General features: G+C 37.9%; 2 protein-coding genes across 3 annotated transcripts; both read left to right on the top strand.

Moving 5' to 3' along the window:
- Window positions 1–744: 744 nt before the first annotated feature.
- LOC144544483 (importin subunit alpha-1a) lies at window positions 745–6,468 on the top strand. Its single transcript, XM_078292993.1, has 11 exons — window positions 745–1,193; window positions 1,711–1,807; window positions 1,908–1,999; window positions 2,439–2,570; window positions 2,872–3,057; window positions 3,481–3,644; window positions 3,997–4,075; window positions 4,222–4,350; window positions 4,825–4,952; window positions 5,378–5,748; window positions 5,948–6,468. Exons 1-10 carry the CDS (start codon window positions 963–965, stop codon window positions 5,745–5,747), a joined length of 1,608 nt encoding a protein of 535 aa, XP_078149119.1. The 5' UTR covers window positions 745–962; the 3' UTR covers window position 5,748; window positions 5,948–6,468.
- Window positions 6,469–7,599: 1,131 nt separating this feature from the next.
- LOC144544304 (Zinc knuckle (CCHC-type) family protein) lies at window positions 7,600–12,179 on the top strand. 2 transcript variants are annotated; one of them, XM_078292766.1, is made up of 6 exons: window positions 7,600–7,847; window positions 8,544–8,879; window positions 9,520–10,063; window positions 10,531–10,817; window positions 11,325–11,672; window positions 11,886–12,179. In XM_078292766.1, the coding sequence occupies exons 2-5, from the start codon at window positions 8,553–8,555 to the stop codon at window positions 11,655–11,657; spliced, it is 1,491 nt and encodes a 496-aa protein (XP_078148892.1). In that variant the 5' UTR covers window positions 7,600–7,847; window positions 8,544–8,552; the 3' UTR covers window positions 11,658–11,672; window positions 11,886–12,179. The 2 variants fall into 2 exon arrangements, with proteins under 2 accessions (XP_078148892.1, XP_078148891.1); XM_078292765.1 differs by having other exon boundaries at window positions 10,531–10,847.
- Window positions 12,180–13,438: the final 1,259 nt, after the last annotated feature.

Here is a 13,438-nt window from a genome sequence, read left to right as displayed (position 1 = left end):
CTGCATTTTGAATCGAATGCGTATCCTCTGCATTAACTCAAAAAGGAATCTTTTGAGTTAATGAATCTTTACCGTCTGATTTTAAATGGAGCCAATCCGGCCCCTGCTTAAGATATAGGGAGCCCTTTAATATTAGTGCAGATCTAGTTTGCACGAATCTTGAACCAGATTGGATGGTCAGGATTCATTAACTTAAAAGATTCCCTTTTGAGTTAATGCAGAGGATACCAATTCATTTTGAATCTTTGACTGCGCCGAGGCAACAAACAGGTAAATGTATTGACAGAGCCATTTTTGCTTCATACAGCACAAGTCATCTGTAGGTTTCTTGCTCGTGCTCTGCATGAAGTAAAAACTGCTCCGTAAATATATTTACCCCATAAGCGCCGTCCTAAGCTGGTCCACAAAGCACAAAAGTGGTGGTCCTTCAGGCTACAGTCTCGCATCCAGACCCATCTGAATTTGTTTACTTACCTTAAAATCTCTTCTCAAACCGGATCCTGTAACTCATGCATATGGACCGTCTGATTTTAAATAGAGGCCATCCAGACCTCGCCTATAACTCAGGGGGGCTTCAATATTAGTGCGGATCTAATGTACACGGATTTTAATGTTTATTGAACGGTCTAGATACATCAACTCAAAATATTCCTTTTTGAGTTAATGCAGAGGATACGAATTCCTAAAGGCGATACACCGAATTTACTCGCAAGATTTCGCTATATATACATGTATATATAATTTTGGGACCCATCAACCATTCACTTCATGGTCCGTTAGACCAGGACCACCGTCTATCTAATCTCTCTCTTCAACTAGGGTTTCTTTTCTTCGCTCCCTCTCTTTCGCACATCGTTTCTCCTCCCTCTCTCTCCTAGGGTTTTCCTCGTATCATCTCGCGTCATTTGTACTAGAAATCCCTCAATCCATCATCCCTTGATCCGTGTAAAAGCTCCACCAAGATGTCGCTGAGACCGAGCGAGAGGGTGGAGGTGCGCCGCAACCGTTTTAAGGTGGCCGTGGATGCGGAGGAGGGGCGGCGGAGAAGAGAGGATAACATGGTTGAGCTCCGTAAGTCTCGCCGCGAGGAGAGTCTTCAAAAAAAGAGGCGTGAAGGCATGAGTCAAGCGCAACAATCTATGCCTTTTTCTTCAACTGGAACGGCTCACTCTTCATCCGTGGTTGAGAAAAAGGTGAGACGATGGTGTTCCAATCGTTCACACCTTGGATCGTTTTTTATTTGCTAGGATCTGTTTGCCTTTAGGGTTTTTGTTGGTTAGATCATACTCCAGAACAAATTTCTTTTTACAATTCTAAAACGGTTGTGTGAATAAATTTGAAATAAAGTTGCACGACTGAAATATCTGATAGTTAGAAAGTCTGTAATCCTATGGTCCTTGGTCTACCACTAAGTCTATGTTCTGTTCCAGCTTTTTGTTAAATTTAATTAAACCCTAACCTGTTAGTATCAGCCAAGTGTCTTGTTGTTCATAGGTGTTACATGCATTGCCAGATTACTAGTCGGGCTGTGGATTTTGTTTCGTCGAGGAATATCTAGTATCATGTATTCTCTCAATTATAAAGCGATTCTGTCGTGTAGTTATTAAGTGTCTTGTCGTTTCTTTGAGGAATTATATCTTTATTTTACTTTTACCGGCATCGATGGTTGACGTCATGCATCCTTAATTCACTCTGTAAATTTTATGACAGCTGGAAAGCCTGCCAGGGATGGTGGCGGGGGTATATTCGGAAGATCCAAACCTTCAGCTCGAGTCCACTACTCAATTCAGGAAATTGCTATCGATAGGTATTCTTCTTTATCCTTTTATACATTTGCATGGACATCTGTATTATGCTTGTCAAATCGTTTCCATTTAATTTTTGGTTTTTTTCCTTCTTTACCATAGAGAGGAGTCCCCCGATCGAGGAGGTCATCCAGTCTGGCGTGGTGCCTCGTTTTGTGCAGTTCCTTACTAGAGAAGATTTCCCCCAACTCCAGGTTTTGTTTAGTTCTTGTACATTCGGATACATCTTCATTTTATAGGTTCTTATTCTTTCTTCAAGTTCCTATATGTGCTACCAGGAGTTACTGCTTTCGAGTAGCATGGTGTTATTTTCTATATTTGAATTCATCAGAACATGTAGTATCATTCAATTCAGAGAAGTCACAAAACTTGCATTATTTGTGTCTTGAATTCGATTACTTTCTAAAATCAAGCTGCAGAACAATTTTCAAATTAAGAAATATCTGTTTAGGAACAAAGAATGCATCACATGTTGACATGTACATGAACGTTTCCAATTTGTAAATCACCATGCATGTATCCAGTTGTAAAACTTTATGCATGTTTCACTCATGCTCATATACATATTCCTCCCTCTTTTTGTCATCTTAGATATTTTTTTATTATCCTGATTTATATATTGGGTCAATACAGTTTGAGGCAGCATGGGCTCTTACAAACATTGCTTCTGGTACATCTGAGAACACCAAGGTTGTCATCGACCATGGTGCTGTTCCTATTTTTGTTAAACTTCTAGGTTCTCCAAGTGACGACGTACGCGAACAGGTACACTGCCAAAATATGAAATTTACATTAGTTTAGTTTGTTAGCTTGGGTCTCAAGGAATGTTTTTTTGAGATTGTTAGTAGCTAGCCAATCATACACAGTTAACAATCCGTTGTAAATTACAGACACAATTGTTATGGCAAGTTGAATATATAAAGCATTATATGCTAGTAAGCTGTATGATTTTTTGTATTAATGAACTCAACTAATATCTGTATTTGTTTATTTTCTAGAAAATCTACTGTTGTTAGTAACGGTATGTTATCTAACCCATTATATTTTTACCATTAAAAAATGAAAGGCCGTGTGGGCTTTGGGGAATGTGGCGGGAGACTCACCCCGGTGTCGTGACCTTGTCCTTGCCAATGGCGCTCTGCTCCCTCTGCTTGCACAGCTGAACGAGCATGCCAAGTTGTCCATGCTGAGGAATGCCACCTGGACCCTATCTAACTTCTGCCGTGGCAAGCCTCAGCCTGCTTTTGAACAGGTATTTATGCATACTCGACCTGTCCAAAGTTTTGTTGTTTTCTTACCAGGGAAGAACTCGTAATAGTGGTATATACAGGATCAGCTGAATGCTTATACAACTAATTTTTGTTTCTGAAAATTGCATTGAGTTTTACTACACTATTAAGAAAATTGGGATTGATTGGAGCCCAAATTTGATAATAATTTGGGTATCATTGCATAATTGAGGTAAAAACAGATTTATTATTGGCCTGCTTCATTGCTTGCCTGATGTGTTTCAGAGGCTTGATGGTGCTATTTTATTTGTTGATCGAGTCTTGTGTGTTTTAAGTTGGTGCAAGTTCTAAAAATATTGGGTATAAGAGTCTTGCTATATCTTAAACAGTATGTATTCTATTAACTATTGATTGTATATAAATTGTTTTTGTGGACATTTGATCAGACAAAGCCTGCTCTTCCTGCTCTAGCACGCCTTATCCATTCAAATGATGAGGAGGTTCTTACTGATGCATGCTGGGCGCTCTCATACCTGTCTGATGGTACCAATGACAAGATCCAAGCTGTGATTGAAGGGGGCGTCTGCCCTCGCCTTGTGGAGCTACTCCTGTAAGCCTTCCCTCTCTGGCTTTCTCTCCCTTTCCAAATTTTAATTATGGATCATTTCTCATCTACATTGCATCTTTTATAGGTTGGGTTGGATATATTATTATATATGGGCCAATTTCTCTTTTATAGCGTTTGAATTCAGATTCAGTGCAATTTGCTTTGTGTATGTTTTACCCTCAAATGCAAAATATAGACGTGTTATGCATTTCTTTCATGATTGTATATAAATAGAGAATGAAAATTTTACTCGGTCACCTCTAATGCTCTCTTCAGCTCCAGTTATATATCAGTAGTCTCTATTCATGTTTACTGCAAACTAACTATGATCAACCTGGCTTGGTTTTATCTGCAGCCATCCTTCACCTTCAGTGCTCATACCTGCTTTACGTACTGTTGGAAACATTGTCACTGGAGATGATGTGCAGACTCAGGTACAGTACACTTATCCTACTTTGACAATTTGCACTTCTTCTACTATACCTAACCAGCAATCCTGTATTGCAATTTTTGTTTTCAGTGTTTTGAAGCTAACATCTGTCCCCACTCTAAATTGTTTCCTTTGATTCTCTCTATTTAGTGCATCATTGATCACCAAGCTCTGCCATGCCTTCTGAACTTATTGACGCAAAATCATAAGAAGAGCATCAAGAAGGAAGCATGCTGGACAATTTCTAATATCACAGCTGGCAACAAGGATCAGATTCAGGTGCTACACAAAACATGTTTTACTATCAATGGTGCATGGTTTTACCTGTGTCGACATGGCTAAAAAAGAAACTGTTCAAATTCTACAAGCATTACTGAAGTGCTGTTAAGATACCTTTTAAGTTTATGGAAGGTTCTGTTAAAAATGCTCAGAAACATCAAAAAAATATAAGAGATATGTTGAAGGGCAGGGAGGCTGGCTTTAGTTGATTACATTCCGTTTAGCATTGATTTTTTTTTTCTTATACCAACTCATGGAGAGTTCTGTCACTTGGCCTGAAACCAAGTCCTTCGTTAAAGCTAAATGCACTTTCTTGGTGGTAATAAGTGAGTGAGTATCTACCAGTACATACGAAGTGTCATGGGTACCATGAATACTCATATGAAACTGTCCTCACCTCTTTCTCATGTTCCCTGTCCATTTTTTTCTGCAAAAAAGGAGCAAAGATGTTATATGCTAATTTTTTAATATCAGGCTGTGATTGCTGCTGGAATCATTGCACCTTTGGTGAATTTACTCCAAACTGCTGAATTTGACATCAAAAAGGAGGCTGCCTGGGCCATCTCCAATGCCACATCTGGTGGCACCCATGATCAGATTAAGTAAGCTTTTTTTTTATGAATTGAACATGTTGTCCTTGGTACACAATTTAGCAAAGGATTTGGTGTTACCTTCATCATTAGGTCTTTAGTTTTGTTCCTTTTAATACCTTCGATTTTTTTTTCTGCAAAAAGTTGTAAGAAAATGTACCTTCTATCACCTTAATGTGAGCAATGGAAGTTTGGGCAACTGTTTGTCCTGTTCTATGTGATGTAACAAAAAATAGTCGTTTGTTTTTTACAGGGTAATGCTAGAAACTTTTGTTTCTTGTCTTAAAAAAACTTGCACCTCAGAACTGATAGACATTTTCAATAACCCATTAATAGGAAAAACCTGCAATATGGAGCCAATAAACAATATACAATTTTGTTAGGAAATGTACTTTCACATAAATAAAGTCCATGTCTCTCCATTTGTTTCCTAACAGGTACTTGGTGTCCCAAGGATGCATAAAGCCTTTGTGTGACCTGCTTGTCTGCCCCGACCCCCGCATTGTCACTGTCTGCCTTGAGGGTCTTGAGAACATCCTCAAAATTGGTGAGTCTGAGAAGAACCTTGGAACGACTGGAGGTGTGAACCAATATGCTCAGCTGGTTGATGAGGCAGAGGGACTTGAGAAAATTGAGAACTTGCAGAGCCATGATAATAACGAGATTTATGAGAAGGCAGTGAAGATCTTGGAAACTTACTGGCTGGAGGAAGAGGATGAGGCCATGGCAGCAGGGGAAGCGGCTCAGACAGGAGGGTTCCAGTTTGCAAACAATAATGTGCCTTCTGGCGGGTTCAACTTTGGCTAAGGTTCTTTCATTCCTAAGAAAAAAAAAAGATTGCTGCCTTTTTATTTCATCGTTCCCTCTCACAAAATGGATGTGATTAAATGTTAATTGCAGCCTTTTGCCAATTAACCTCAAACATGCACAAGTTAGTATAAATGAGGTTTTCAGTACGTGAATGCTGGTGTAATTATTTTGACTAAATTTATGTTTATTTCAATCAGGTGACAGGCTTGCTGGAAGACAATGTGACTGGTCAAGGGTGGAGGGATGATGTCTGAGTCGAGTTAGGGTTCTCTGTTGTTTTGTTGTGTTGAGTCTGTCCGGTCCAGTCTTGTGTGCGTCCATGTGGTCAAGTCCTCTATGGTCGAATAAAATTTGTGTTTTTGAAGGAAAAAAGTGAAAAGTTTAATTTTGATTGAGAAAAAGGGTTTGTTCACCTTTGTATGTTATTTTAAGTGTCGGACTTTAAGGCCTCAGTTATTAGTGTCCTAGGTTATGTTATTATTGAACTATGTCAAAGATATAGAATTTAAGATGTTATTTTGTGGTTGCCGCATGTATAGCATGAGTGGAGAAATGTCGCGCTTTTTTGTGAGGCAAGGTTATGATTCGTGAAATATGGTTTGTTTGTTGTTAGGTTTTTAACTTGGGTTTTGCACCTCCCAATTGTAGTCATGTGTTGTTGTAATGTCTGTATTTTACTATTTTTATTATTTTTTATGGTTAAATTTTATGAATATTATTTTTCCGAGTGTGTTGTTCTTAACACTTTGTTTTGGATTTTTGGATGAATTGATTTTAGCTCATATGACAATTATCTTTTGGCATTCTATCTGTTGCTGTAATATTGTCATTTGACATGTACACAAATAGGGATGCACTGACAAATTTTGATGGATGCTTTGGTTCTTGAAGTATATTTTTTTATCTCGGTCTAACCTTTTGGCAGGCTACTGCTAGTCTAACTTCTCAGAAAATATGCAATGAAGAATGTTTTGATTGTTCTTATAGATAGTTCAGGTTCCGTTCAGTGCGTTAGCCTTAATTTTAGCGCACAAAACATTTAGAATCATCTATAAATCATGAATTTAATTGCTATGTACGAGTTTGAAAAAATATTTTCTACTAGAAAATATCTATAAACTTATTTGATAATGATTTTAACTCTTTTTTCCATATGTAACAAGTGATACCTAGCATTATTTACATAATATACACTGCAATTCAAATAAAAATCAGGTCATACTTGAATAACAAATCATGCAAGATTCTTCTCTGTTCCTCTTTCTTTCTCACAACTCGTTCAAAAATTTCCCTAAATAGTAATTCTTTAATGAAGAACCGGTAATATTTTTTGATATTAAATCATAATTGTGCACATGCTATGTTGTGTCCTTAAAACAATCATGTCCTTCTAGCTGTCAATATGTGAAAAGGAAAATAAGTTTATAAAAATGAAGAAATTGGAGAGTCAATCTTTTAAAATTAAGACATAGAAGGCCAAGTATACTTAAATTTAGAAATATTCATTCATTTTAAGATACATTGATGAGGAACTTTTAATTTCAATTATGAATATTTCATACAGCTAAAAAATTCAATAGAAATACAAAATATAATACTAGATAAATTATTCAAGAATTAATATTTATATACTTCAAATATTAAAAAGTTTTTAAAAAAATATTGGATACTATATATCCAACCACTAAAAAAATTATAATATAAAAGTTGAGAAAACCTAAAACTCCAATGTTTTGCAAAGTAAATTAGAATTTACTTTGCGTCTTATGGGCCCTTGGATCCGCGTCAAGATTCGTGCAACGTGCTGGATGAAGGTAATCTACTAGCTTTTCTTCTCTGCAGCCCCTCCTCTCTGCGACAAACAAAGAGGAAAAAAGAAAGGATAGACGAAGCGGCTCCTCCGGTCCTCCCCTTCTCCTCTCCCTCTCGTATCCACATTTCTCTTTCGATCCTTGCCCCCGCCGCCACCACTCCTCCGTTCGACTCGAAACCCTAGGTAGTCACCCGCCACCAAGTTAACGCGCATCCAGAGACGACGAAACCCTAGAACTGGTGGTTTCTTCTTCTCTCTCACTACACCTCACCTCTAACAACGTCGTAAGTGATTCCCTCACCCTCGCTCCTATTCAATCGTACTTTTTCCTCCCATAACGCTAGAATCGCCCAGTAATACGATTGTTTGCTGCCGATTTTCCAAATCATGGTAGCAACAATGGATTATTGCTTGCTATAGTAGAAAGATTTGTTTTTGAGGAAAGTAGCTTAAAAACTGGAGAATAGTGTTTTGGGATTGGTAATTTGGTCATGCATCCTTTTGTATAATGTAGTTTCTGGTAAGGGAGGAGTGTATCAAAGTAGATAGAACATTCTAAAAGATTTCTTTTTCTTTTCCAAATCATGGTAGCAACAATGGATTATTGCTTGCTATGGTAGAAAGATTTGTTTTTGAGTAAAGTACCTTAAAAACTGGAGAATAGTGTTTTGGGATTGGTAATTTGGTCATGCATCCTTTTGTATAATGTAATTTCTGGTAAGGGAGTGTATCAAAGTAGATAGAACATTCTAAAAGATTTCTTTTTCTTTTACAGATATTTGGTAGCAACAATGGATTATTGCTTGCTATGGTAGAAACTAGAAAGATTTATTTTTGAGTGAAGTACCTTAAAAACTGGAGAATAGTGTTTTGGGATTGGTAATTTGGTCACACATCCTTTTGTAGAATGTAATTTCTGGTAAGGGAGGAGTGTATCAAAGTAGATAGAACATTCTAAAAGATTTATTTTTCTTTTACAGATATTTGTAATGGCACGAGAATCAAGTCCTGAATCAGATGACGATATATTCAAAGACATCTATGCGAAGGCATATACAGGTCCAGTCAGGCCTACAGCCAATAGCACAGCCTCAGGTGGTAACAATAATGCAACCAAGAGGCCACAGCCTGTTCCGGGTCCCTCATCTGATGACGAAGATGGGCTGAGGGAACCAAATGCAGTACCAACAGATTTCACAAGCCGAGATGCAAGGGCTTGGGAGGCCAAGGCGAAAGCTACTGAGAGAAATTGGAAACAAAGGCTACAAGAGGAGATGACTTGCAAACTTTGCGGGGATCCTTCTCACTTTACTCAGGTACCATTCTGCAAAAATGAGCCCAAAAGGAGAAGTTAATTTAGAATGCTAATAAGAAACCTAATGCGGTTAATGATATCATTCTATATAGACTAAGTTATTAATGTATGATCACTGCTGAAGTATGGTTGTTGTTGGAGAGGTTTAAATTTTATTTTAGGGTATTTTAATTCTGGCATGCTATTTGGTGGTTAAAATGAAATGAAATGCTGATACTGAAATGAGAATGTATAATTATATCATTTATTAAATTGGTTCAAACCAATAAGCCCTCATATCCATTTAAAACCTTGATTAAACACAAAACAAGCCAAAAAAGTTATACAGTTTCTCACAACTCCAGTACTGCTTTGTGTGAAGGGTTGGGCTTCCTTGGAGGTAGTCCACCCCTTTTTTTTTACGATCATGAGTTCTCAAATCACTTTAATGAGTAACTTTAAGAAATGCAAATAATGCTTATATCAATTAGTACTGAGTGAAATATTAGTAGAACTCTCCAAGCTTGAAAACCTGAACCAAAATTTGGATCGGTACTGTGTGTGCTTGTACTGGCATGAAGAGGAATGACAGTCACATGCAGACGCATTACTCATGTTCCCCTACGAAGATAAATTCTTTTTTCTTCTAAACATAATTTCAGGGGTGTCCATCCACACTGGGTTCAAACAAAAAAACCTCCGAATATTCGTCGCGGGTTGCGGCACGGGACCCACTGGTGCGTGCCCTGTTCCCCCAGAATGTCATTTCTGAGGTCGAAAATGAAACCGGCTGCAAGATCACAATGAATGAGAAATTCCTTTTCATCAGTGCCAAGGAGCCTCCACTCCTCTCCAAAGGCATTGACCGTGTCCATGACATGGTTCAAGCAGCCAAAGAAAAATCCACTAATGGCACTAGGGTTTCAAGCCCCAAGGGAAGGGGGCTGAGCCCAAGGGGTAGAGATAGGAGCCCTGTGGGGAGGGGATCAAGCCCGAGAGGAAGGGGGTCAAGCCCGAGGGGCAGAGATAGGAGCCCTAGGGGAAGGGGTTTGAGTCCCAAGAGGTCATACAGCCCAAGAAGAGAGAGATCTGGCTCTCAGAGAGTTCATAGTCCAAGAAATGATCGCCCAAGATCTTTTGGTGAGAGGTCTTTTGGAGACCGTGCCCGCGAAGATTCATACCGGGTTTCAAGGGGGTCCCCACATGGTAAGTCTCTCTCTCTCTCTCTCTCTCTATCTGGATGTGGGTACAATCACTGAACACCAATACCTTAACTGATGAGTATGACATAATAAGGAGGTGCCTGGAAATGTTCCATTAGCTCAACAGTTCGAAGCATTTCATTGAAATCAATATCAGGAGTCCCCTCTTAGTCAAGTTAGTGACTGCAATTAGTTGCACTTAAAATGTCAACGATTAAATTTCCCTTTTTCCAAGGCACTCTGGAAATTCCGTCCTTTTGTTTTTAATTTTTACTTTTTGGTTAGCATCTCAAATAAATGAACTGCAGGCACTAATCCCTTCTCCTTTTCAGCAAGAGGTAAGTTGAAGCATTTCGACTCTTTTATGTGGTCAGAATGGGAACCTCCTATTTAACCTTGACATTAGAAAAAGATTTGTTTATAAATTTATTAAGGCCTCCTCACATTGTTCTCCCCCTTCATTTCACGAAGATATCCCCAAGTATGGCGGATCTTCAGCTCCAGGCCGATCAAGATCTCCAACAAGGCGTCCCCCGTATCCTTCTGATGCATATAACAGACAATATGGTGGGCAAAACCGTAATTATGAGGCCCCACACCCAACCCATAAGGTTAGTGGATGGGATGTTGGGGGTCAACAGAGGGTGGATATGGGTCCAGAGTGGGATCCGAGGGCTGGGTACCCGAGAACCCTGGAGGAACTGGAGAAGGAGTTCAACAGAGAGTCAATGGAAATGACAAGAGCTCGTGACCAAGAGGTAGATGAAGAAATTTACAAGCACCGTGAGGTACTTCTTTCGTTGAGGGTCTTTAGAATATGATTCAATATTCAAAAGTACTCTCTGGTTTTGCCTATAATGGCTACCATGCCTGCACCGGCCAGTGATTTGTGTTTCTTTCTTTCTTTTTTTTGTTTTTTTTTTCAACTGCTGTTAATTTTGTTGTGTACTTTGTTAGTTAAGGCTTTTGTAGTACAAACTTCGTGCCAGTAGCTGTCACTGGTAAGTACTGTTGGTCCTGACTCACTTAAGATACTTAGGTGCATGCGCAAAACTATGTGTTACAAACTTGTACTCAGAATTATTTTCTTGTGTAGTATAGATTTACTTTTAGAGTATTTATTCGGGTCTAATAGCTGGGTTGGGTGTCAATTGCACCTCTAACATCTCTTCTTTGGTCAAAACATAATTCTAATCATATGCAGCATATCAAATGTCACAAATCGCCATCTCATTGAACTATTATGATTTATTTTTTATATCCAGAAAATTAGAGAAATGAGAGAGAATTACACAAGTAATCTTTCTTCATTACGGAATACACACTCAAGGCAATGGGACAATTTTCTACAACAAAGCATTGCTAGACAACCACCATCTCACTCACAACCACCACAGGGCTCTTATCCACCCTCAAATGCATACACAGATTTGACAGATCCGAGAAACAACTCTCAGTATATGGGACCTTCCAGTGTACCACCAATGGGAGGTGGTGGCCCGCAGAGCATGTACCCTTATGGTGTGGATGGTACCAACACCTACTCTGCTGCACCAAGACCCCATGATGGGTATGGAAATGCATATGGCCGGTACTAGAGATATGAAGTGGTGGTGAGTTCCTATCAACCCTAATTTAGCTCTTAACATAGGGAAAACTTAGGTATTGTTAGATATTATTGTAACGTAGGACTTGCAAGGAGGTGGTTTAGCGAGAGGTAAGTTCAGGTAAGGTCTCATTGTTTTGTTGAGATTGTATATAGCTTGATAGAATTTACATGTAAATAATTATTTTTTGTAGCTGAAATAGTTGCACCGAATTTTCAGGGTTGAACTTAGTAGGGAAAGAAAGCTTTGGTTCTACAGTAATTTTAGTTTTCGAGGTAAGTAGTTCTTGAAAGCTTTGAACTGGTAGTAGGTTAGTTTCCTTCTTTACTTTCTATCCATACCTCAGTGTGGTGACATTGTGAATCGACTCTGGGACGGCTTGCAGTTCGTGTAGTTTTAAAGGTAGATGTGGAAGCTTGGTCTCTTTTGTTTCAATTTTTTTTTGCTGCTGCATGGACATATGATATATGCATTTCATGTAGACTATGCTATTCAGAATTTAGAGATTGAAAATATCGTAGTGTTATTGCTAATTTGTTTCTGCATGCAACTAGTCCCCTTGATTGTCTTGAATTGATGAATTCTTTTGGGTTAAAGATTTGAAAAGCAAGGGAAGGTTGCAGACTTGTGCATTACTTTATTCAAATATATGATCAGATAACTCCTGCTATATAACATTGGTTTGCTAGTAAACATGTCCCGGCCGAACTCGTACAAATATAAATCATTTCTAATTTTTACTTTGGAAGTCAAAGTAAAGTTATTTCCTCATCAATAATAGCATTTATGGGAACGGATTGGTTGAGATTTATTTGAAAGTGTTTTCATTTAGATAGGTCATGTATCAAATTTGATTTAATTTTAAACAAAAAAATTAGTCATCTATGAAGTGTTTGAAGAATTAAGATTTTTTGATAAATTTGAAGCCAGTTATCAAAATAGTAATTTCAGTAATCAATGTATCTCCTCTTTATGAAATTTTGAGAAAATTGGAGCAGATGGTTATTTAGGAATGCTATTCCAAAGTTGTGACGAAATAAACAACTTCGGAATAGCAATGGTATAATGGAATATTCTCATTTTGAGGTGCAAATATAATATTCCAAAGTTGTTACAAAAATACACACTTGTCCGAATTTTATTTTTGATATCCCAGTTGTGATATTCAAATCTTATGTTCTAGGCAAAGACAAACACGTGCCATCAATAAATTAACGATTGACAAAAACAGAAAGTAATACAGAAACAAAGCAAAGCGTATATGACAGTTATCAGTTAGGTAAGCTGAACGGCGACCAAGCTCATCTTTTCCAAGTGACATTTGTTCACAGTTACGACCAAACAATACAAGCAAGCTTTACAAAATATATGTACATATACATATACATACATACATACATACATACATACATACATACATACATACATACATATATATATATATCTCATATAGAGATAAGCTAATGTGCTTTCGGTAGCATATGGATTGAAATACACACGGTCCAAATTTGAAATTTCAAAACTCAAAAAGTTGATCTGAACCGTTCATCTTGTTCTCCATATTAATATGTGCTTGGAGACCAAATTTTACATTTTTATGAATTTTTTTACTATTTATTAAGCCACTTGGAAAATTACTGATCCAACGGTGGCTTAACAAAACAGTAAAACTGTTGGATTAGTAATTTTCAAAGTGGCTTAATAAATAGTAAAAAAATTCAGAAAAATGTAAAATTTGGTCTCCAAGCACATCTTAATATGGAAAACAAGAT

Source organism: Carex rostrata, chromosome 26 (genome assembly GCF_964058835.1).
Source record: "Carex rostrata chromosome 26, lpCarRost1.2, whole genome shotgun sequence".
Classification (NCBI taxonomy): domain Eukaryota; kingdom Viridiplantae; phylum Streptophyta; class Magnoliopsida; order Poales; family Cyperaceae; genus Carex; species Carex rostrata.
The sequence above is the reverse complement of the archived record's forward strand: the minus strand, read 5'-3'. Positions and strand labels throughout refer to the sequence as shown.